This window comes from Musa acuminata, chromosome BXJ2-3 (genome assembly GCF_036884655.1).
Source record: "Musa acuminata AAA Group cultivar baxijiao chromosome BXJ2-3, Cavendish_Baxijiao_AAA, whole genome shotgun sequence".
NCBI classification, from domain to species: Eukaryota; Viridiplantae; Streptophyta; class Magnoliopsida; order Zingiberales; family Musaceae; genus Musa; species Musa acuminata.
In genome coordinates, this window is record NC_088340.1 from 43,278,739 (window position 1) to 43,300,983 (window position 22,245).

Here is a 22,245-nt window from a genome sequence, read left to right on the forward strand (position 1 = left end):
AAAAATAATCTTTTATGCTCTCATCATCGTTTGATTCGAATCAAAATGTCTTGTAAACTTGACACCTAAGTTTATTTTCTCTTCAGACGATTATAAACTCTCAAGAGAATTGGATCTTATTATTACGGACTTAGTTGATTTTGCCTAAGTCGTGCGATACCTTTGTGTGTCCGTCCGTAAAGATCAGTCTCCTCGAAGTATCTCATGATTGACCTACAAAAGAGAAAACGAGTTAGAGAAAATATTTTATTCGATATTCACAAGTAAATATTTTTAAAAAATTTTTATAGATAATGTAAATTACAAATAACACGACGCTTCACCTCGCGAGGAGCCCAACTCGATCCGTCCGAGGCAGCTGTTCCTGGCATTTGCTTCGGTTCCGAGGCAGCTGTTCCTGGTCCCGTCTGACCCGAGCCACGTCTCAGGCCATGAAGCCTTCCCAATTACTCGAAGTTCCTCGAATATTCCTTCGCTCGGAGATCTCTGGGAAGCCAACAAACGTCGCCGTTCCCCTCTCTCTCTCGACTCTCTCTCGTGCTTACGACTCCGAAAACTCCACAATTCCTCCCTCCAAGTCGATCGAATTCGTTCATTTCTTGGATCCCGAATCCCAATCACCGCCGTGCCACGACCGGATACCCAACCCTAACGCCTGCCCCGAAGACATGGCTTCGCCGCATCCGGCGCCGGCGATGTCGTTCTCCGACTTCCCGGAGGACGTGCAGCTCAACATTCTCTCCTTCCTCTCCCCCGCTGAGGTCGCCGCCTTCGCGTGCACCTCCCGCAGGTTCGCTGCCCTCTGTGGCGCTGCCGCCCCCGACAGCCCGCTCTGGCTCGCCATGTGCGAGCGCCGCTGGGTCTCCAGAACCCGCCCCCGATCGTGGTCATCCCCCTCCGCCTTCGGTCGCCGTGCCCCCTTCGCGCGCCTCTACAAGGCCCTCGACCGCTGGGAGCACCTCATCGGGTTCTGGCGCCGCATCGGCCACGGCGGCCCCGGCACGCCGCCCCTCGTCTTCTTCGAGTGGGGCCCCTCCTACATCGCCGGGTTCCGTGTCTCCCCGTCGCCTGAGGCCACCGGCGATGGATACGGCGTCCTCAAGGTGCCCTTTCTCTGGCTGGGCCTCTCGCCCAACGGCGAGCCTGTCAACTTCCTCCACCCTGGCTGTCGCTTCGAGTCGACTTCAGACATGCTGGGCTCGGTGTCGGACTCCTCGATCTCATCCTCGGGCCTCTCAGATCCCGACTTGCTGCCCGTGACCGTTAGCTTCATGGGCTGCAACCACTTTGTGGTGGAGGAGAATCGAAGCTACTACGCGGATGCTTGGGCAGAAGATTCCAATGGGTTTCCGGTGGAGGTGCTTGGAACCGAGGGCACGTCCCCTCCAGACCGATTGATGTCAGAGATCTATCGGTACTTTGCTAACCGAACGAGCCCTGGTAGTGATAAGGCTTTGAGAAGGCAGAGGAAGAAGGAAAGGGAGCGCTTTGGAAGGCGGCGATGGGACACACAGCATTTCGTGAAGATCAACAACTACCATCCCACCGTGGAACGGCCTTTACAGGGCTTGTGGAAGGTGCTTGCTTCTCTTTCCTCCTTGTTTTATGTTTGGAATATCTTTGCTTTTGCAGCCCCCTAGAGATACTGAGAGTTTTCTACATGAATTTATTGTTTGCTTTTACTTTCGATCAGTGCAAGTCTTTGAAACAACATTTCCTCCAATAGGGCATTTCCGAGGACATGGTCCTTGAGTTCTACCTCGTCACCTATGATGATGTTGGTGGAATCACTTGCCGGAGGGTCAGCGAAGCAGGGGAACAATTCTCGGGTTATTCTCCTGTTTTCTGGACTTCAAGCACTGCATTTCTTGAATCACCGTTTCCCATAGAGGAACAGGATTTGTATGGAAGCCGCGAGCATATCCGTCCTGTGGCTTCAAATTGGAAAAGCATAAGGAGCGAAGTTGTCTCACGCATACTCCGAATCAACTCTAGCTATGACTTGGTAATTCCAAGCCTATCTGGTTCTTCCGGTGATCCAAGAAATGTGGAGGGTAGGATATGGGAGTATGATGATGGAACCTTTGGGTTTGGATTCCTTCGTAATAATTATACCATCGACCTGAAGCAAATCGCCTTAAATGGGTCTCTCCTTGATCCTGTAGAGCATTTCTGCAATCTTTCTGGTTTATAAACCGTTCCTTAGTTTCCTTCTGTATAAATTATAGCTACATATACTAATAATTCACAATCCTGTCCCTCTTGACATTGCACTATGTTGGTGTTTAAATAAGTCAAACATTTCAGGGAGGCTCAGGCAAGTGCAGAATTCATAATGGTATGTTGTAAGGTATGTTGTAAGCACAAACAAAATGAGGTATACCTTCCTATTTTGTACTATGGTTGTGCTTGTCTAGTCTAGCGACATTGGCAAGTATGCAGAAATGCAGACTGTGAATATAAGTAGTAAATACGTAATATGAAGATTGTTCTTTTCCTCAATTTTTTTTTCATGAACATGTAATGTTACAAACCCTATTATTGATTGATGGTAAGTTTCTGCTTGTTCTTCCTTTTGTGAGCATGGGATGGTCCTTTTTAGTACTCTCGTAAAAAAGTTGAAGTGACCAATGTTTATGTGACTAATGTAACACAGTTCACATTTTTCGAATAACTTCAGTGATTATAATTTTGTCCCTTGCCTGTTTTTCCAGTTTTTCTTACTAGAGCCATAAGCACAAAGCTGTTATCTCCAGATGTTTTTTAAATCCTTTATTATACAAATCTAGATGTTTATTTCAGATTTAATTAGCTCTCTATAGTTATTGGTGTGATTGTTTTATTTAGTGAGACTAAGCTCATTGGAGTAATGTGATAATGTGCTTTATTTAGGGCAAAATTCTTTAATTAGCTTCTTGTTATTTTGTAAAGCTTGTTGAGAAAATTTAGATATGTTGTCGATAGATTTGTTGAAAATATAACTAATTGAATGAAACCGCTGTTCAACTTTGAGGGTCATGCCCATGCAATCCATCTTTTTTCCTGCTTCTATTAAGCTCTTCTTTGGTATTCGTTTCTTTAGCAACTCTACATACTTAATCCTGCTTGTGCAATTCTTGAGCTTGAAAATAAATGTACTTCGTGGTGTTCTCCATTGTTCTTATAGTGAACAAATGCTATCCGCAAGTCCCTTCTCCTACGCAAATGCTACTGGCAATTACCATGAATTCAATCACTTGACATTTCTTCAATAGAAGTATATATTATCTCATTCTTTAGCATGTAGCAAGCTGCATACTAGGCCACCTGTATATAACTATCACATGGACATAAGGCTCTTATTGCACTATGTTTCTTACTTCTTTTAGTTGAGTTATCAACTTTGAGGCTAGAACATTGGAACTGTCTTAAGGCTTAACTTGCAAGAAACATTCATAATTTTGTAAATTTGTAGAGTATGCTTCATCTATAATCACTAATCAGTTAAGTTAATGTTTTCTTCAAGGAAATGTGGCCTTCTATTCTTGATGGTCAGCTTCTATTCTTGCATTAATTTCATTTTCATGTAAGCAGACCAAGAGAATGGTAGGTTTCTGCATGTTTATGACCTATTAATACTTAGATTATTGAGATTGGCCAGATGCTTTGTGTTCCTCCTCTTCGAATGATGAAATACATTGTGTGGAATGGATTCATTCAATCGTGGGAGACCTACATATTCTTCTACATTTGTAATTTGCTTCATCTATAATCACCAACATTACTTGAGATACTTATGACATGTCTATTTAAAATGATTTGTCTGTCATTTCCAGTCCACAGTTTTATCACTATGTTGATCATCTTCTAATAGATTTCCCCATGCTTATCACCATTGTTGATACTTAATGCATGTGTGTATGCGTGCAAGATCATTTCGAGCTTTACAAAGCAAGATGCTAGTTGTTGTAACATCAGCTGTCGCTTTCTTTGTTGTTCTCAACTGCGATAATGATGGATGTCACCTTCTTGTAGGGTTATGTTAAATGTTATCCTTAAGAGTGTTCCGAAATTGTTGGCCCACGAATGGCTCTATTCATCAACCCATTTGATTTACATTCAATTTTTCTTTTGATATTTTAAGGGTTAATTATAGGTTATACTATGTAGTTAATCACTGTATTTTGATCCTAGAGTTATATTGATATTTTTATAATTATAAAAGTGAAATATTTAGATTCATTTATTAATATTTTCGATTTTATCAATAGTAACACAAAAAATAAATGATAAAAAAATAATCTTAACATGTTAGTTGGTGATGATGGATGACCTTGGTGCTACTAAGGATCGTCGGTGGTTGATGTGGATGAGGAGAGCTATGATGAGGGTTACTTAGCATTGACGTCGATGTAAATAATATCACTCGATAATTGTGCCAGTAATAATGAAGTAGTTGTTGAGCAGTGAAAGGATCATCGATGCAGATGTCGAGCGACGTTGCTTGAGTCTCTCGTTGTCGCTCTCCTCATCCATAACAATCACTTGCGACCCTCAACGGTGTCGTCAATCACCACCACTGTCGTCTTGTCACGGATTTAGTTAGTTTTGTCTAAGTCGTGCGGCACCATTGCATGTCTATCCGCAAAAGTCAACCTTCTCGAAGCCTCCCATGATCCCTTAGGACTTGCAAAAGAGAAAACAGGTTAGAAAAAGCGCCTCACTCGGAATCCACAAGCAAATATTTTCGAAAACACTTCATAGACAATGTAAATTAAAATGCACAACAAAGGGTTAAAATTGTTCATTACAAATCGAATATTTTTTACAAGTATCCACGTGACACAATCTTTATTTACAAACTTAAGAAGACCATCAAACCCAACTAAAATGAGGCTTTTAAGTATTCGACCATCCCTCTACATGATGTATAAAGCATGAACAAACCAAAAGACACGGACATATATAAGTATTACATAAAAAACATCATGTCTAGAACTTTGTTCGTCATTACCAATTGAAATATTAAATTTTTTTTTATTTTTATATTTTTATTAATAAAATCGATGATTATAAATGAATCTAAATATTTTACTTTTATAATTATAATGATGCTAACAATTTTTTTTTGCTTAGTATTGGGATTATAACGTTAAAGGTCGTTAACTTCTTAAGATTGTTGTCTCGCATATGGATCCATCAAGTTCTTCGTCAAATCGGCATATATTATTGGTATTATATATACCAATTTAGGTGATGGATGACTGCACGAAGGTGAAGCGGGCTCTCACCAACATTAGCCCTATTATATGTTTTCAGTTGTCTTTGACGATCCGTTGTATCATTTCATGTTCGAAACTGGACCTATGTCGAACGAAACATCAAATAATGAACTAAACCTGATTAATTAGCTGTAATTGTTGTCAGCCAAATGGTTAAGGAGATTATGATTTAATTATATTATTAATTCAGGTATTATTGGGCCTCAAGGCGGCCCAGAAGGCCGTCATCGATCGTGGCTTATCGACCGTCAGATTGACCTGCCATCCTTCATCACGATTCGATGGATTTTAAGCGGTCATGTCTATAAAGTGCTTCGGTGTTCCTCTCTTTTAGGGCAAACCCTCGCATCTTTCGCCGCCCCCTCGCGCTAAAACCCTAGGAGGAAGAGGAGCAAAGATGGCGGTCGGGTGAGGATTTCGTACTGATCCTTCTTTCTACAGCTTTTAGTTTCATCCATTTCTCACCGTTTTCTCTGTCTCCGATCGGTGTCTCAGGAAGAACAAGAGGATATCCAAGGGAAAGAAGGGAGGGAAGAAGAAGGCGTAATTTTCACTCCCTAGCGCTCCTCTTTGCCCGTTCTCAATCGGGTTCGTATCCATCTCGTGCAAATAGTGATCTGGCTTTTTATCTGGTTGATATGTTGCAGGGTTGATCCCTTCGCTAAGAAGGACTGGTACGACATCAAAGCGCCGTCGGTCTTCAACGTGAGGAACATCGGCAAGACACTTGTCTCGAGGACGCAGGGCACTAAGGTCTGTCACTCTGATCATTGTTTTTGAATTCCTCCAGTTGGATCGGTTCCCTCAATTCTGTTGGACTTCTGTTAGCTTATGGTAGTGTTAATATTCTTTGATTCACATGGTGATGGATTTGTAAGCACAGCTGTTTGTAAGACGGAGATTTTATTGCTTCATTCTTGAAGCAAACAAACCCCTTTCTTAACTCACAGTTAAAATGCTTCTTGTATGTTTTAGCGCAAGAAGCCAAGCAGCTTTCGATTCCTATGTCTGCTTTTAGCTATACATGTCTTAAAATGAGAAGTTGTAGATAGCACAAAATAGATGCTGTTTAATTTACTAAATAGCTTTCATTATGAGATCGTGAGAATTACAAAATTTATAGTTTCATTGCAGATGCTTTATTAGGATAGCCATAGAGAAGTAGAGGTTTGCAGAGAAAATAAGAAAAATTATTGGGTCTGAACTTGGGATGAAAAGTTCAAGTTTGATTATCCAGTACTTCAAACTGTTGTTGTAGTAGTTTACATTCTAGATGATCATTTGGGAGATCTATGTATGATAAGACCATCACGTGACTTAGCATATTCAAAAATCATCTGTTTGAATTGCTCATAAGAGCTAATTCCTTAGCATATTCAAAATGATTATGATCAATCCGGGTGCTCCTGGGACATAATTGACCAGTGGTTTTTGTTCCTGTGGTCGTAGGAGAAGCTGATGTTGCTCTCCAATAAATATTTCAAAATATTGTGTCATGCATGTAATCTTAAGATGATAACACAGAGGGATGGGGTAAGTAGCTGGATGTAAAATCTCAATCGCAAATAGGAGGACAAGAAAAACATTGTAGGCAATTCTTGTATGTAATTTGGAATATGATCTATACTCTATTTGTATGTCATTGACTTAGTTGGTTTTGCCTAAGTTGTGTGATACCCTTGCTTGTTTGTTTACAAATGGTCAGTATCCCAAAAATCTCTTATGGTTCCTTAAGAGAAGATGGGTTAGAGTAAACATTTAACTCGGGTTCCCACAAGTAGACATTTTAATAAATTGATAAATAATACAAATTGTAAGCATAAGCTTCACAAGCTTTAAACAGTTGCGCAACAAAGGGTTCAAGGTGGTCCGTCGTGGCCAGTAGTCTCTACATAACACTGTTACGAAATAAGACAGAGAACCCACCCTAGATAATATCCTAGAGCGTTGTACTAGCTAACACTCCGCACCATCCTACGAAACTAGTAAATGTTAAGGGCATTGTAAACTAGTTTACTAGTTTACGAAACTAGTAAAACTAGTTATGATATAAATGGCCTGTGCAGACGGCCAGGCCATTTGCTGGTCACCAAAGTCTCTGCAATTAACTTAGTTAATGTTTGATCTATCATTTGAATGTGTAGTTATTACCTGTTGAGAGAGGGTGTTAAGTGGATGCTTGTGTTTTTCAGCTTGTGGACAGAAGCCGGCACCAGTGAACATAGTCTATTAGGATTTTGGTTTCCTGGAACTCAAGTGTCCATCTTTTTAATCATATTGTGCCAGGCCATTTTCTATTCACCAAAGCTTCATTAATTAACTCGGTTGATATTAGAGCTGTCATTTCAATGGATAGTTACTACGTGTTGAGATACGGGTTACATGGATGCTTGTGTTTACATCTTGTGGGCAGACCGACAGAAGCTGACACCCATAAATGATTTTGCTTCAGGTGAGGTTGGTTCATGGCCTCTGAGGATATTGGTTTCCCTGGAACATAAGTGTCCTTCTGTTTGATCATATTGGGCTACTTCTCATTGATACTTTGTTTCAGTGGTTATGTCATGCCTAGACTGGGAGAATATACGCACACCAAGGGCACCTTTCTGATACATACTCCTAGATTATCATTGCAGACATTTGCATTAGTGTTTGTACTTCTTTCGTTGCTTTAATTTGATTGTCTATTGTTCTGCATCTATACTGATTCATTGCTTTGTTGTAGATTCACGTGATTTGAGTTATTGTGATTTCATGTTTCGTAGTTCTGTGATTGCAATGTATTCCCAATTTTTTTCTTGATAGACAGCTGCTCACCAGATTAGGTTTCTTTTTGTTTCAGATTGCTTCTGAGGGTCTTAAACACAGAGTCTTTGAAATTTCTTTAGCTGACCTTCAGAATGATGAGGATCAAGCCCACAGGAAGATCCGGCTTCGTGCAGAGGATGTGCAAGGAAAGAATGTCCTAACTAACTTCTGGGTATGTCTGTGACACTGTTGTATTATTTAACTTCATAGATGCTACTTTGTTGGTGTTAATATCTTTGGCTTTCTTCTAGGGCATGGACCTCACAACTGACAAGGTCAGATACTTAGTTCGGAAGTGGCAGACACTGATTGAAGCACATGTTGATGTGAAGACTACTGACAATTACACTTTGCGCTTGTTCTGTATCGGCTTCACCAAGAGACGTCCAAATCAGGTCAAGCGCACCTGTTATGCCCAGTCTAGTCAGATCAGACAGGTAAGTTCATTTCACTATGCAAACTAAATCTTTTTAATGGACAATTGTGGAATGAATAATAAATAGTATCATTTCAAAATTGTTTTCAGATACGCCGCAAGATGAGAGAAATTATGGTTAATCAAGCTTCCTCATGCGATCTGAAGGATTTGGTACTGAAATTCATACCCGAGGTCATTGGAAAGGAGATTGAGAAAGCAACGGCCAGCATTTTCCCATTGCAGAATGTGTTTATTCGCAAAGTCAAAATCCTGAAGGCTCCCAAGTTTGATTTAGGGAAACTCATGGAGGTACTTTCTATATGCCTTTCTCAATATAATTGTAATATACAGCTTCTCACTTTCTTTGAACTTTGGATGTCATTTTAAGATCTAAATGGATGAATCTGATGTACCGTATGATTTCGGTCTGTAAAGTCGAGTAGTCTCAAAGTAGTTGGATTTTGATTTGATAGGTTCATGGTGACTACAAGGAGGATGTGGGTGTCAAAATGGAGAGACCTGCAGAAGATGTCCAGATGGAAGGTGAAGCAGAAGTTGTTGGAGCCTAAACTTACGTTTGCTTTGATATTTTCTTTTGTCGAGGTAGCAATCATTTCTTTAGCAGATTTTGTGCGGGATGCAGTCTTGACTATTGTTTTCCTCATTTTATTTCGAGTAATTGTCTTCAACTTTTAAGGTGATGCTTTTCAGATGTTTTTTAAGTTTACTTGTTCTGTGTTGTTTTCTTAATCTTCATAACAAATGGGGAGTGCTAATATAATTATGATATTTTAGTTGGTGGAGGGATGATGTCGTTGAGGGTGGGAGATGATTGTTGTGGATAAGAATGCATATGGAATTGTTGAATGGTTATTTTATCATTTTATATTTATGTTAGTATTATGCAGTTGTTGAGAGGTGAAAGAATCGTGGACGCAAATGAGCGGTGTCGCTCAGCATCTGCGTTGACGTTGTTGAAGTTGTCAAGCGATGTTGCTTGACATATGTATCGATAATCTTTCGTCGCTTGGCATATGCATTAGTGCAGATATAGAGCGGTATCGCTCAGCAACTACGTTGGGTAGATATAAAGCGATGTCGCTCAACAATTACACTGACGTATCGAGTGACGAGAGGGTCATTTGGTAATTGTATCGACGATATCTGATCGACGTTGGGTTGATGCATATGTAGAGTGACCCGCATATTTGATCGACGTTGATGCATAACACACTCACCTATGACCCCTAACAACATTATCGTCGATCACTATCAATTGAAATGTTCACATTTGTAAATATAAAAATATCAATATAATTTTTTGACCTCTAACTAAAGGGGATTATCATATGTAATTAGCTCATAAGATTTTGATATTTTGATCGTTAAATTTCAGTCCAAATTGGACTTATTCATGATAATTAATTGGATTATTAGTGTCAATTAATTTAGTTCATAAAAAATTAATAAATTTAATTAGATGATAAAGATAGCAGAATTTTAGTTAATAAAGATTTAATTTAGTTAACAGGTTTTAATTAAAAAATTTACGATAAATTATTAAAATATATTTTGTATTATTTACCTTAAAAAAGGATACTTAATTTTATGTTTAAATTTATATTTAATATTATGTTATCGGACTTGTCATGTCGAGGATCGAATCAGTTAGTGAATCAAACTGGGTTGGGTCGAATCGGCTCAGTCGACTCTGGTCGAGCTAAATTAGCACGCGTTGATAAAAATAAAAATAAAAATAAAAATAAAAATAAAAATAAAAATAAAAATAAAAATTACATTTGGAATATTAATAGATGAGTTTAATGGGTCAGATGCGTCGATACGATGTTGGGTTGGGCTCAACAGGTCGACCTAATTAGATTATTAAGTCGATCGATTTGGATCGAATGTGCTAACCATTCCGGTTGACCCAAACGCGACTCATTTCATCAAACAGTTGAGCCAACACATCACGTGATGGGTCGGTCACGCCCACGAGCTTTCTGGTAAAGGAAGGCGAACCCGTCGCCACAAGCGAACCGGGAACTCTTCTTCCGCTCCTCCCCGCAGTTTCCGGCGACTTCCTCCTCCAAATGCGATCGTAACGTGGCCCTCTCTTCAGCCCATTGCGGATCCAAATCTCCTTCCTTCTTCTCCTCCTCCTCTCCTTCTCCCTCGCAATGAGCTAACTCCCTTCTCGTTTCCTCTACGCACCGAGTGCTTCGTAGGAACTACGCAATAGCTGCTCCGACTGCGGCTCCTCCCTCCTCTTCCTCCTCGTTCCGTTCTCACTTCGCTATTTCTCGTGTAGTCATTGAGGGCGCTGGGGGGGAGGAGGGGGAGGAGGAGGAGGGAGCGAGGGGGGAGGATGGAGAGCTACCTGAACCAGAACTTCGGTGGGGTGAAGTCGAAGAACTCGCCGGAGGAGTCGCTCCAGCGATGGAGGAAGCTCGTCGGCGTCGTCAAGAACCCCAAGCGCCGCTTCCGCTTCACTGCCAACCTCTCCAAGCGCTCCGAGGCCGCCGCCATGATGCGGTCGAATCAGGTCCAGCCCTAGCTTCCTTCCTCGTTGTGACAACCAACATCACTGATCCTTAATAGATTGGTCCTCTTGAGTCGATCACCTGTTTGTTCTCTGGGTTTCATATCTGATGCCAAACTTCTCGTTTACTTGGAAAGCATCTCCCTTTCATTGTGCTCCTGTTATGCTACTAGACATCCATTACAGGCATTCATACCAGTAAGAAATATGCTGAAGTTGTTGTTGTGCTTTCCCATTTACATAAAAGTCTGGCATTGACTCTATGCATTACACTCTTCTATCTCTACGGGAGAGATTGATTTTTCATGTTATGTGTTCCAGGAGAAGTTACGAGTTGCCGTTCTGGTTTCAAAAGCTGCATTGCAATTTATCCATGGTAATCTGTCAGTTGTCAAAATGTAGTTCCTTTTTTGTCATGGAAGCATGATTGCACTTTTGGCTTCAAGGATTTTTCTTCTTCAGTCTTTTGTTTCAATTGTGCATCAACAAATGTGTTCAGGTATCGCATTGCAGAGTGAATACACTGTACCTAATGAAGTGAAGGAAGCAGGCTTCCAAATTTGCGCTGATGAACTGAGCTCCATAGTTGAAGGCCATGATGTGAAGAAGTTGAAGATACATGGTGGTATAGATGGTGTTGCAGACAAACTCTCCACATCCATTACCAACGGTCTAACTACTGCTGACGAGAGTTTGAGACGCAGGCAAAATGTTTATGGAGTGAATAAATTCACGGAGAGCGAGGTTCGGAGTTTTTGGGTATTCGTCTGGGAAGCGCTTCAAGACATGACTCTCATGATCCTTGCCGTGTGTGCTGTTGTTTCTCTAGTTGTTGGCATTGCCACAGAAGGATGGCCAAAAGGTGCACATGATGGCCTTGGAATTGTCAGTAGCATACTTTTAGTCGTCTTTGTGACTGCAACTAGTGATTATCGACAGTCTTTACAGTTCAGAGATTTGGATAAAGAGAAGAAGAAGATATCCATACAGGTTACACGGGAAGGATTTAGGCAGAAACTTTCAATATATGATCTACTTCCTGGTGATATAGTTCACCTTGCCATTGGAGATCAAGTTCCTGCTGATGGGTTGTTTGTGTCTGGATTTTCCTTGTTGATTAATGAATCTAGTCTTACAGGAGAGAGTGAACCTGTTGCTGTGAATGCTGACAACCCATTTCTTCTCTCTGGAACTAAGGTACAAGATGGATCCTGTAAAATGCTAGTAACTACTGTTGGCATGAGAACACAATGGGGTAAGCTGATGGCCACCCTCAGTGAGGGAGGAGATGATGAAACTCCATTACAGGTCAAACTGAATGGAGTTGCAACTATTATAGGGAAAATTGGATTGGCATTTGCAGTTGTGACATTTGCTGTGCTAGCTGAAGGACAACTTAGACGCAAGTTTCAAGAGGGTTCACACTGGACCTGGTCAGCAGATGATGCGTTGGAGTTGCTGGAGTATTTTGCCATTGGAGTCACTATTGTAGTGGTTGCAGTTCCCGAAGGATTGCCCTTAGCTGTAACCTTGAGCCTTGCTTTTGCCATGAAGAAGATGATGAATGATAGAGCACTAGTCCGCCATCTTGCTGCTTGTGAGACTATGGGCTCATCTACATCAATTTGCAGTGACAAGACAGGTACATTAACAACCAATCACATGACTGTAGTGAAAGCTTGTATATGTGGAAGTATCAAGGAGGTTGGTAATCATGAAGAGGTCAAAATTATGTGTTCCCAGGTTCCAGATGTTGTTGTAAAAGTGCTCATGCAATCTATCTTTAATAACACTGGTGGAGAAGTTGTCATCACCCAATATGGAAAACTTGAAATTCTTGGAACACCAACTGAGACTGCACTGTTGGAATTTGGCTTGTCGCTTGGTGGGGATTTCCAGGCTGTGCGCCAAGAAACTAAGCTTGTAAAAGTGGAACCATTTAATTCCATGAAAAAGAGAATGGGAGTGGTTATCGAGCTTCCAGGAGGAGGATGCCGGGCCCATTGTAAAGGTGCTTCAGAAATTATATTGGCAGCTTGTAGTAAAGTTTTAGATCCTGCAGGTAATGCTGTCCCACTTGATGAAGCAACAGTTGGTCATCTCAACGGTGTAATTGAAAGTTTTGCTAACGAAGCACTTCGCACTCTGTGCCTTGCCTATATGGAAGTTGAGAATGGTTTTGCAGCTGATGAGCATATCCCTGTTGATGGATACACTTGTATTGGAATTGTTGGCATCAAAGATCCTGTCCGACCAGGTGTAAAAGAGTCTGTTGCAATTTGTAGGTCTGCTGGAATTACAGTTAGAATGGTTACAGGGGATAATATAAACACAGCAAAGGCTATTGCTCGAGAATGTGGTATTCTTACTAATGATGGACAGGCTATTGAAGGTCCTGAGTTCAGGAATAAGAGTATAGAGGAAATGAGGGATTTGATTCCAAAACTTCAGGTTCTAATTTTTAGACCTCAACACATCAAACAGACATTTACATGTTAGAATTATCATCATTGACTTGCTAATGTGTTGAACTTACCAGGTAATGGCTAGATCTTCACCTCTCGATAAACACACTTTGGTGAAGCATCTGCGCACTGTGTTCTGTGAAGTTGTTGCTGTGACTGGCGACGGCACAAATGATGCACCAGCACTTCGCGAGGCTGATATTGGCCTTGCAATGGGTATTGCAGGGACTGAGGTAGTAATTATGGCATGTTTATTTTTTAATTATTCTGTTTCTGATATTGTAGAAACTGACATAGTATTCTTTGCTTACATAATTTCTAAGCATTTTGCTTCTAAAGGAGCATGTAAGAAAGTGCCTTCAACCATAGTATCTACCCATTTCTCATGGCTGGAGGCATTGCTCTCGCAACTGACTAATACTAATGACCTCAGCAAATAATTAGCTTTGAAGTGCTATTGATTCTAGAATCCACAAATATAAGAGTTAAGGCTGTAATGTAGGTTGCCAATTTATAACTCATAATTATCAATAGATACACAATTATCGATAGTTTGTTGATGGCCAAGTTATTTACAATTAAGAAGTCCAGTTATTGTTTCTTCCAAAGATTACATATCTTGATGACATTATTATTGTCATACGCAGGTAGCTAAAGAAAGTGCTGACGTTATTATTCTTGATGACAACTTCTCAACTATTGTAACTGTGGCAAAATGGGGCCGGTCTGTATACATAAACATTCAAAAGTTTGTACAGTTTCAGCTGACTGTTAATATTGTTGCTCTAATAGTGAACTTCTCTTCAGCCTGCTTAACTGGTAAATCTAACCCCTTCAATGGTACTAATTTCTGGTGTACCTTAAGATCATATCCCTCATTGTTCATTTCATTGTGCTTGCTCTATGTTAGGACATGCTCCCCTCACTGCTGTTCAACTGCTTTGGGTGAACATGATTATGGATACACTTGGGGCACTTGCATTAGCCACTGAGCCACCTAATGATGAATTGATGAAAAGGACTCCTGTTGGAAGAAAAGGCAATTTTATTAGCAATGCAATGTGGAGGAACATCGTAGGACAATCCTTTTACCAGTTTATAGTAATATGGTATCTCCAGAGAGAGGGGAAAGTGCTGTTTCGACTTGAGGGCCCTGAATCTGATCTTGGACTAAATACCCTCATTTTCAATTGCTTTGTCCTTTGTCAGGTAAATTCGTGAAACTCATGTACTTATGATTGTTTTTGTTCTATCATGTTTTTGAAAGAATATGATGAATACAATAGAAGGATATGGAATATGATCCATATGTTATGAATCAAAATTCTTGGGCACATGACACCAACTTACGTGTACAAAGCTAATAGTTTTCATTTCAAAATCACCATTCATTAAGCCATTGCCTACAAACTGCTGTTTTGACAAGCAATCCTTTTAATTGAAATGAGAATTTCATTTTGTACTAGAGCTTTAGATCCCATGACATCTACATGCTCTAAAGGCATTAGCATGGATGTTGGGTGACAGGTGACTATAAATTCACTGCTATTTTAATTAAATCCGTTGGAAACATTTTCAGATGGTATGGATCATATGCTATGTAGTCATTTAAGTTGGATAGTAGGTTGTCTCTTTTTAATTTTATGCTGTAAATTGTTTTAGCACATATTTTTATATAACTGGAGCGCACTCATGTGGCTCTAATACCTTGATTTTTCTTGTGCAGGTGTTCAATGAGATCAGCTGCAGAGAGATGGAAAAGATAAATGTTTTTCATGACATATCAGAGAATTATGTATTCGTGGCTGTCATTTCTTGCACCATCATCTTCCAATTCATAATTGTTCAGTTTCTTGGAGATTTTGCAAGCACAACGCCATTGACTTTATCACAGTGGCTTGTCTGTGTGTTCATTGGGTTTCTTGGTATGCCCATTGCTGCTGTCATCAAAATGGTGCCTGTGGAATCCAAGTAAGGAATCGGTGCCTTTGGAGATAACCCTATTTTTTTTGAAGTTTTTTTTTTTTTTTTTCGTGAAACTACCTACCTCCATGGGTTTTTGATGAGGAGACCATGGGGCCAGTTGCATGAAAGTGATAGAAAAACATCAGAATAATTGTATCTTTCTTTTATTGTTTTTTCCTCTTAATCTTTAAGGCCTAGTTAACTTTGTGCTGTTGCTTGAAGGGCCTCTTGTTCAAAGGCAAACATGTCCTTATGAAGGGGTCTATATAAGGTCGATGATTTATTTTCTTTCATTCTGAATTATGATTCTGTCTGTATCTTTATATTAACCTAGTTATGGATGCCTTTCTCTGATCTGCTCATCTTGCTTTCGTTCTTTGATCAACTAATCATTAAGACTTTACAAGGTATCAAAGATGTAAATGATGAAATCTTATCAACTATCTGTGGTTCCTTGTGGTTCTGACAAGAAGAGCCTTTTGATGTATGGCTTTAAGTTGGGATACAAGTAATCAAATTCTGCATCTACTGGTTTAATCAGTTTTCGTTGAGGTGACAACAGATATCAAGTTGATGATGATTAATCTTGTAGTTCTTTTTCAATAGGATTTGTTATTGCTGTCATGATCCGAATCTGTTGGACTAACTAGAAGTTGACAATAGTACATCATCATATTCTTATAAATCAATCCTAGTCTTATTGGTTTTGGAGTGTTACAGTTGCTTACTTCCCAATCTATGACTTCTCATTCCAACAAAATAATTGTTGTGTTGTTTGGAATGCCATGAATCCTTTTGCTGTTAGTATCAGTGATGCTCAGACAATTAGGTAGCCATCATGTGTTGAATGAATGAAGCAAAAGTCCTTTGATGCTTGCATCTGCTCTTTGTGTGATTCTTGAATCATCAGATTGTGCTTGCAGGGAAATATGCTCTTTGCACTCTGTGTCAACTTCCCTTGCTATTTAGTTGGTTCAGCATCATCAACTATAGGTGTATCATCACTAGTATTGTTACGGTCAGTAACTTTTTGAGCCGTGGTCTCGGGGCCGTCCCGGCTTGGTTCGGGTCCGGAAGGCGGTGATCTCCGTGGGGGCGCTCCTCGAGCCTGCTGAATCTTTCCGACTCGACCTGACCTTTGTGCAGGTGCGAAGCCTTCGGAGATCACCGCCTTCGGAGATTCAGCAGGCTCGAGGAGCGCCCTCACGGAGATCACCGCCTTCCGGACCCGAACCAAGCCGGGACGGCCCCAAGGCCACGGCTCAAAATGTTACTGATCGTAACAAGAATTCTCATCACAATCTTCTTATTCATCTCCCTCATGAACATCATGAACTATAGATGAAGGAACTGGACCCATATTATCAGAGGTTTCTGGCTTCTCAATATTATCACTATCATTAAACAATTGATCTTTAAGAAACATATATCTCTGTACCCAAACTCTTCACGAAGATGGACTTTTATCTTTGGGAATATCTTCATTGCCTACGATGAATCCTCCTCATCTGCAACCAGGTCGCGTTGGCAACGATCCGGAAGCCTCCGCTCCACTTGACTTGCGGTTGCAGACGTGGCGTTTTCTTCAGCGCATCCGCTTCACCATCGTGAAAGCAAACTCTTTTCCATGACAATGGCGGAACGAGCTCGTGTATGAGATGGGCACAAGCAGGACCACAACTCCATCGCATTCGAGCAGTGACTGATGACGATCGGAAGGAGCGGTTTTGTTGGCACGGTCAGACCGTGAGCGTCAGCGAAGGGGCCATCTCCTTTGACGTCGTGTCACTGTTGCCTCGCCGACACCTTTGGTTCGCTCACCTTTCTTCCTCACTCTCTCTCACATGACGCGACCACCCCCTCCCCGTCGCCAATCTGCATGCTTTGCATACATACATTGCCTCGACATGCTTTATATAGTGTCTAAGCATCTTGTGATGTTACCGAAGGGAAGACCCAAATCGCAAGCAATCTCTTCTGCTCGTCGAGACCGTCCGATCGGATCGAGTGGTTCCTTGACGATGCCGGTTCTTGATGGGGCGGAATTCGTAGCGCCGTATTCTCCGCTATCTCCGGCCCTGCACGTGGCGCAGAGAAAGCAGATGCTTTACGTGCGCCGTATGGTAAAGCTCGACGGGAGATGGTGGCAATGGAGTAGCTCACCGTGTTCGTGATCGTGCAGCGGATCCGGTGGTGGTGTCGAGGAGGGAGGGAGATGTGCGAGTGCAAGATGGGGGGAGGAGGCGGCGCGGGATCGGGACCACGAGCCGAAGGACGAGCGGGGGATTCGCTGATGTCACTCTGTCGGCGTCCGATGGAGTAGACGGAGGCCGAGGAAGAATACACGGATCTCATCTCTGGCTGCCACTTTCAATCCCCTCGCCACCGAAGCGAAACGAGAACGGAAACGGAAACGGAAGTCGTTGGATAAGCGTCACGCGATGATGCTACTGGTGGAGCTCTCGCTCCTCTGCGCCGCCGTCGCCTCCGCTTCGGACGGCGGTGGCGGCAGCCGGAGGGTCCTCCACCAGCCGCTGTACCCCGTCCAGTGGACACCCCCGCCGCCGCCACTGGAATTCTTGGACCCGCCTCCGGACACCTCTGAAGCGGCCGCCACCTCCTCCGGGCCATCCGCATCGTCGGCGTCCAAGAAGGTCGTCGCTGTCGCGGCGTCCGCCTCCGGGGTCGCCCTCGTGGTTCTGGTTTTGTTGGGGTTGTTCTTGTACCGACTCCGGAGGGCTGATAGGTCACCGGACGCCGGGAAGGTCATGGGCCGAGATGATAGCGGCGGCCGGTGGGAAGGCCGGCCAGCCTCTTCCGAGGCGGCGCAGGACTTGCTCTACCCCGGTACCATGGACACGGTGCCTACGGCGGCTTCGGGGTGGCGGCAGGGCAGCGAATCCAACGGATCGCCCTATCGGAAACTCGGGTTGGAGCGGATGCTGGAAATGCATCATCCGAGCCCCGAGCTCCAGCCGCTGCCTTCGTTGACCGCGACGGCTTCGCGGGAGGTGATCGTTCCTCTGTCGATGGCGTCCTCCGATGAGGACACCTTCTATACTGCGCAGCGGTCGTTGGCGTCCGCCACTAGCGAGAGCCCAGGTAGCCCAGTCTCGCGGCGGAGCCTCCCGAGTATGAGCAGCGGCGGGAAGGAGTTCTTGGTTTTGGCGGCGGCGGAGGCGGACTCTGCTCCTCGCTCCATGCAGCTCACTACTTACTCGAAAGCTGAAGTCAGACAGATAATCCCACCAATGAAACAACAACCTCCACCACCGGCGCCGCCCCCTCCACCACCTCCGCCACCTCCTCCCACGATAGACAAATTCACCAGAAATCCACGACCCCCTCCGCCACCGCCGCCGCCGCCACCACCTGTCGAAGCCGTGGAGCAAGACGAACAGCCAATTAAAGCTCCTGTGGCACCAATTGCGCCATTTTCCAGGCGTCGATTGCTGAATCCTCTTCCTCCTGAAGCAGCACGGTTCAACATACCACTTCCTCCTGCGAAGGTCGGCAACGAAGTCGCTAGTTCTTCACGGCAAATTGAAGAGGCGAGGGAGGATTTGGAGGGTGATGCAAAGCCCAAGTTGAAGCCTCTACACTGGGACAAAGTTAGAGCGAGCTCCGATCGAGCAATGGTCTGGGACCAATTGAAATCAAGCTCATTTCAGTGAGAAGTTCCTGAAGATTTCTCTACCAATTTGATCTCCAAAGCTACCGAAACCATGAATTAGCATTAAGTTTTTCCCTTCATTTTGGCAGAGTGAATGAGGATGTGATTCAGACTCTGTTTGTCAACAACACCATAGCTTCTGTTCCTAAAGATGCAAGCAGAAGACAGGGAATTCTGCCATTCAAGCAGGAGAACAGAGTGTTAGATCCGAAGAAGTCGCAGAATATTGCAATACTCTTGAGGGCATTGAAAGTGACAACAGATGAGGTCTCCGAAGCACTGTTGGATGGTAAGAATGCATCCTTTCTCTAAAGTTAATTTGTTTCTTCTCATGCCTCCTTAAATTATTCATGTGGCACAAAATGATTTGATATGACTTCATCCCAGTTCTATATGTCAAGTTGGATATTATTTATCTCTTGCGGGGTCATCCAATGATAAATTGTTTATTGCAGCTTACTCCCTATTTTTGATCCTGTCTTACTAGTTTGAAATCTATCTCCAATTACCAACAAAAAATTTTCTTTTAGTTTTGACATTAGTAGTACAACAGCTGATCGGATAATTTTCTGAGTATAGAGCCTCTTAACTTAGAATTGCTGCAGCTGAATTGTGATGAATACTGCATGTTTTAATGTTACCGAGTGATAAAATTGTCTGCTACAGGTAATCCCGAGTGTTTAGGAGCTGAGCTTTTGGAAACTTTGGTTAAGATGGCACCGACTAAGGAGGAAGAACTAAGATTACGTGGCTACACAGGTGATGTTTCTAAGCTAGGTTCGGCCGAGCGCTTTCTAAAAGTAGTGTTGGACATACCATTTGCCTTCAAAAGAGTTGATGCACTGCTCTACAGAGCTACTTTTGAGACAGAAGTCAACTATCTAACGAAATCTTTTGAGACCTTAGAGGTAAAACTATTGCTTTGAAAGGAGAAACAAATATATTTCCGATCAGTACTTACAAACTTGTTCTTGGAAGTCTGAGCCATAAAATTTTAGCTTGAATTATTCTTACTTTTAACTGTAGTATGATTTCTCCTATTTCTTAATATACTAGCATGCATTATTAATTTAAGAGTTCTTCTTTGACCTATAAATTTATTATGCATACTGTGCCAATTGAATGCTCATTATATGGGATAAATCATGGCTAATAGTTGTTGTGCTTGTTCTTTCTAAATTCTATTTTCAATATTTTGGTGCTTTTTAAAACTGCCTGACGTACCCCTATCATAGCATCCACTTGATATTTTTTGAAATGGAACTGGATCGCACACAGTTTTTTTTTTCTGAAAAAAAAAAATACTGTTGAAATGTACTGAAGATTTATATAAGTTTACAAACTAATGATAAACCATAAGAAATAAACAAAACCTTTATAATCATCGTCCATATATTGCATGGCTCATAGTCCCTCAAATGTTCTGCAGGCAGCATGTGAAGATCTAAGAAGCAGTGGACTATTCCGTAAGCTCTTGGAAGCTGTTCTGAGGACTGGAAACAGGATGAATATGGGAACCAACCGCGGTCAGGCGAAAGCCTTCAAGCTAGATACTCTTCTAAAACTCGCAGACGTGGAAGGGACTGATGGAAAAACCACACTTCTGCATTTTGTCATGCAAGAGATCATGCGGTCGGAAGGATCAGGTGCTGAACCAACAGCAGAGAGTCTCTCTGACAAGGTCAGAGAAGAACAATTCAAGAAACAAGGCTTGAAAGTGGTGGCTGGGTTGAGCAGTGAACTCGGAAATGTCAGGAAGGCAGCTGGAATGGACTCAGATGTGCTCAGTGGTTATGTCTCCAAGCTAGAAATTGGGCTTGAGAAGATAAGGTCAGTTTTACAGCTTGCAAAATCATGCACACAAGGTATGAATTTTTATGAGTTGATGAAGAAATTTCTCGAAGAGGCCGAAAGGGAGATTGATCGTGTTAAGGTCGAGGAAAAGAGGGTGATGAGCCTAGTAAAGGAGACTACGGAATACTTTCATGGGAATGCAGCAAAGGAGGAAGCCCACCCTCTCAGAATATTTACGGTGGTAAGGGACTTCCTCTCAGTGCTAGATAATGTCTGCAAGGAAGTGGGCATGTTGCACGAGAGGACGGTAGTCGGATCAGCTAGGTCCTTCCATACATCTGCAAGTGCTTTGCGTCCAATCCTCGGACGGTGGGGACAAGATGCCAATTCAGATGAGGACAGTTCATAAAACCATGAGAGATGATCAACTTATGTTTCTCGATCGGGTGATAAGGAATGCAGTAATCTGGCAATCGAAAAGGTGACCAAAGCAGGTGAAAAATAAGTTAAAATTGGCAGGCACAATATATACAGAAGAATAAGCAATGCCTTTTGAGGAAGGCATCATCGTAACGTTTATTACATAGATCGAAGTTTACAGGAGCAGAGAGTATCATCAGAGGATAGATTAGTGTTTGATCTACTTGCCATGTGATAGAAATATAGAACTTTGTGTTTTGTTTCTTGTACAGGTCTCCTCTTTTCGATAGTTGTATCACATACTTCTCTTCTTGCCTATACGTTTTGAGTTGGAGAGCGAGAGGATCATCTCTCTCTCTATGTAAATCTTATAGTGAAGAGAAAAGGAAGCCTCAGATTCTGCTTTTGACCACTATGTTGATCATATAGTGAGAAAACTGGGGGCTAATTATATATTACCATTTGTAGTTAGGTACCTTTAGCGTATTTACGTTTTAAAAAGTTGTATTGGTACTCTATAGTTACAAAAGCAAAATATCTAGGTCTATTTATCTTAATGATGTTAGTTTTATAGATGGAAACATAAAACAAATGGTCAAAAGATAATTTTAACATTCGATGACGGATGGTGTTGGCATAAATGTCGACACAATTGCTTGATCGCCTCCATTAATGATAAGGTTTGCTCTCATCGTGATGCCACCCGTCTCCATGAGGAGCATGTCGCTAATCTCATCGTCGTCCACCTCGCATTGCTCTGTATTGTTGTTGACACAAATGATGATGGTCATCATGTCGCTAACGCATTGCTCAGTAAGAGGTGGTATCGAAATTGACATGAGTAGTGGGGAGTGGTAAGAGCTTCGATGATCCCAACTTTGAGTCGAGGCACCATTTGC

At 42.1% G+C, this 22,245-nt stretch overlaps 4 protein-coding genes across 4 annotated transcripts; all 4 read left to right on the top strand.

The window, feature by feature from the left end:
* Positions 1 to 444: 444 nt before the first annotated feature.
* On the top strand, positions 445 to 2,564 carry LOC135608469 (F-box protein At3g12350-like). Its single transcript, XM_065101397.1, has 2 exons — positions 445 to 1,577; positions 1,727 to 2,564. The coding sequence occupies exons 1-2, from the start codon at positions 669 to 671 to the stop codon at positions 2,192 to 2,194; spliced, it is 1,377 nt and encodes a 458-aa protein (XP_064957469.1). The 5' UTR covers positions 445 to 668; the 3' UTR covers positions 2,195 to 2,564.
* A 2,993-nt stretch (positions 2,565 to 5,557) lies between these two features.
* On the top strand, positions 5,558 to 9,290 carry LOC103979859 (small ribosomal subunit protein eS1). The gene is made up of 7 exons (XM_009396080.3): positions 5,558 to 5,669; positions 5,757 to 5,804; positions 5,909 to 6,014; positions 8,104 to 8,241; positions 8,321 to 8,506; positions 8,596 to 8,796; positions 8,961 to 9,290. Exons 1-7 carry the CDS (start codon positions 5,659 to 5,661, stop codon positions 9,054 to 9,056), a joined length of 786 nt encoding a protein of 261 aa, XP_009394355.2. The 5' UTR covers positions 5,558 to 5,658; the 3' UTR covers positions 9,057 to 9,290.
* Positions 9,291 to 10,289: 999 nt separating this feature from the next.
* Positions 10,290 to 15,795, top strand: LOC135608471 (calcium-transporting ATPase 10, plasma membrane-type-like). Its single transcript, XM_065101398.1, has 7 exons — positions 10,290 to 11,032; positions 11,351 to 11,405; positions 11,529 to 13,480; positions 13,569 to 13,727; positions 14,142 to 14,313; positions 14,405 to 14,703; positions 15,221 to 15,795. Exons 1-7 carry the CDS (start codon positions 10,856 to 10,858, stop codon positions 15,467 to 15,469), a joined length of 3,063 nt encoding a protein of 1,020 aa, XP_064957470.1. The 5' UTR covers positions 10,290 to 10,855; the 3' UTR covers positions 15,470 to 15,795.
* Positions 15,796 to 17,490: 1,695 nt separating this feature from the next.
* Positions 17,491 to 21,758, top strand: LOC135608472 (formin-like protein 8). Its single transcript, XM_065101399.1, has 4 exons — positions 17,491 to 19,129; positions 19,222 to 19,421; positions 19,799 to 20,040; positions 20,562 to 21,758. The coding sequence occupies exons 1-4, from the start codon at positions 17,901 to 17,903 to the stop codon at positions 21,333 to 21,335; spliced, it is 2,445 nt and encodes an 814-aa protein (XP_064957471.1). The 5' UTR covers positions 17,491 to 17,900; the 3' UTR covers positions 21,336 to 21,758.
* The last annotated feature ends 487 nt before the right edge of the window (positions 21,759 to 22,245 follow it).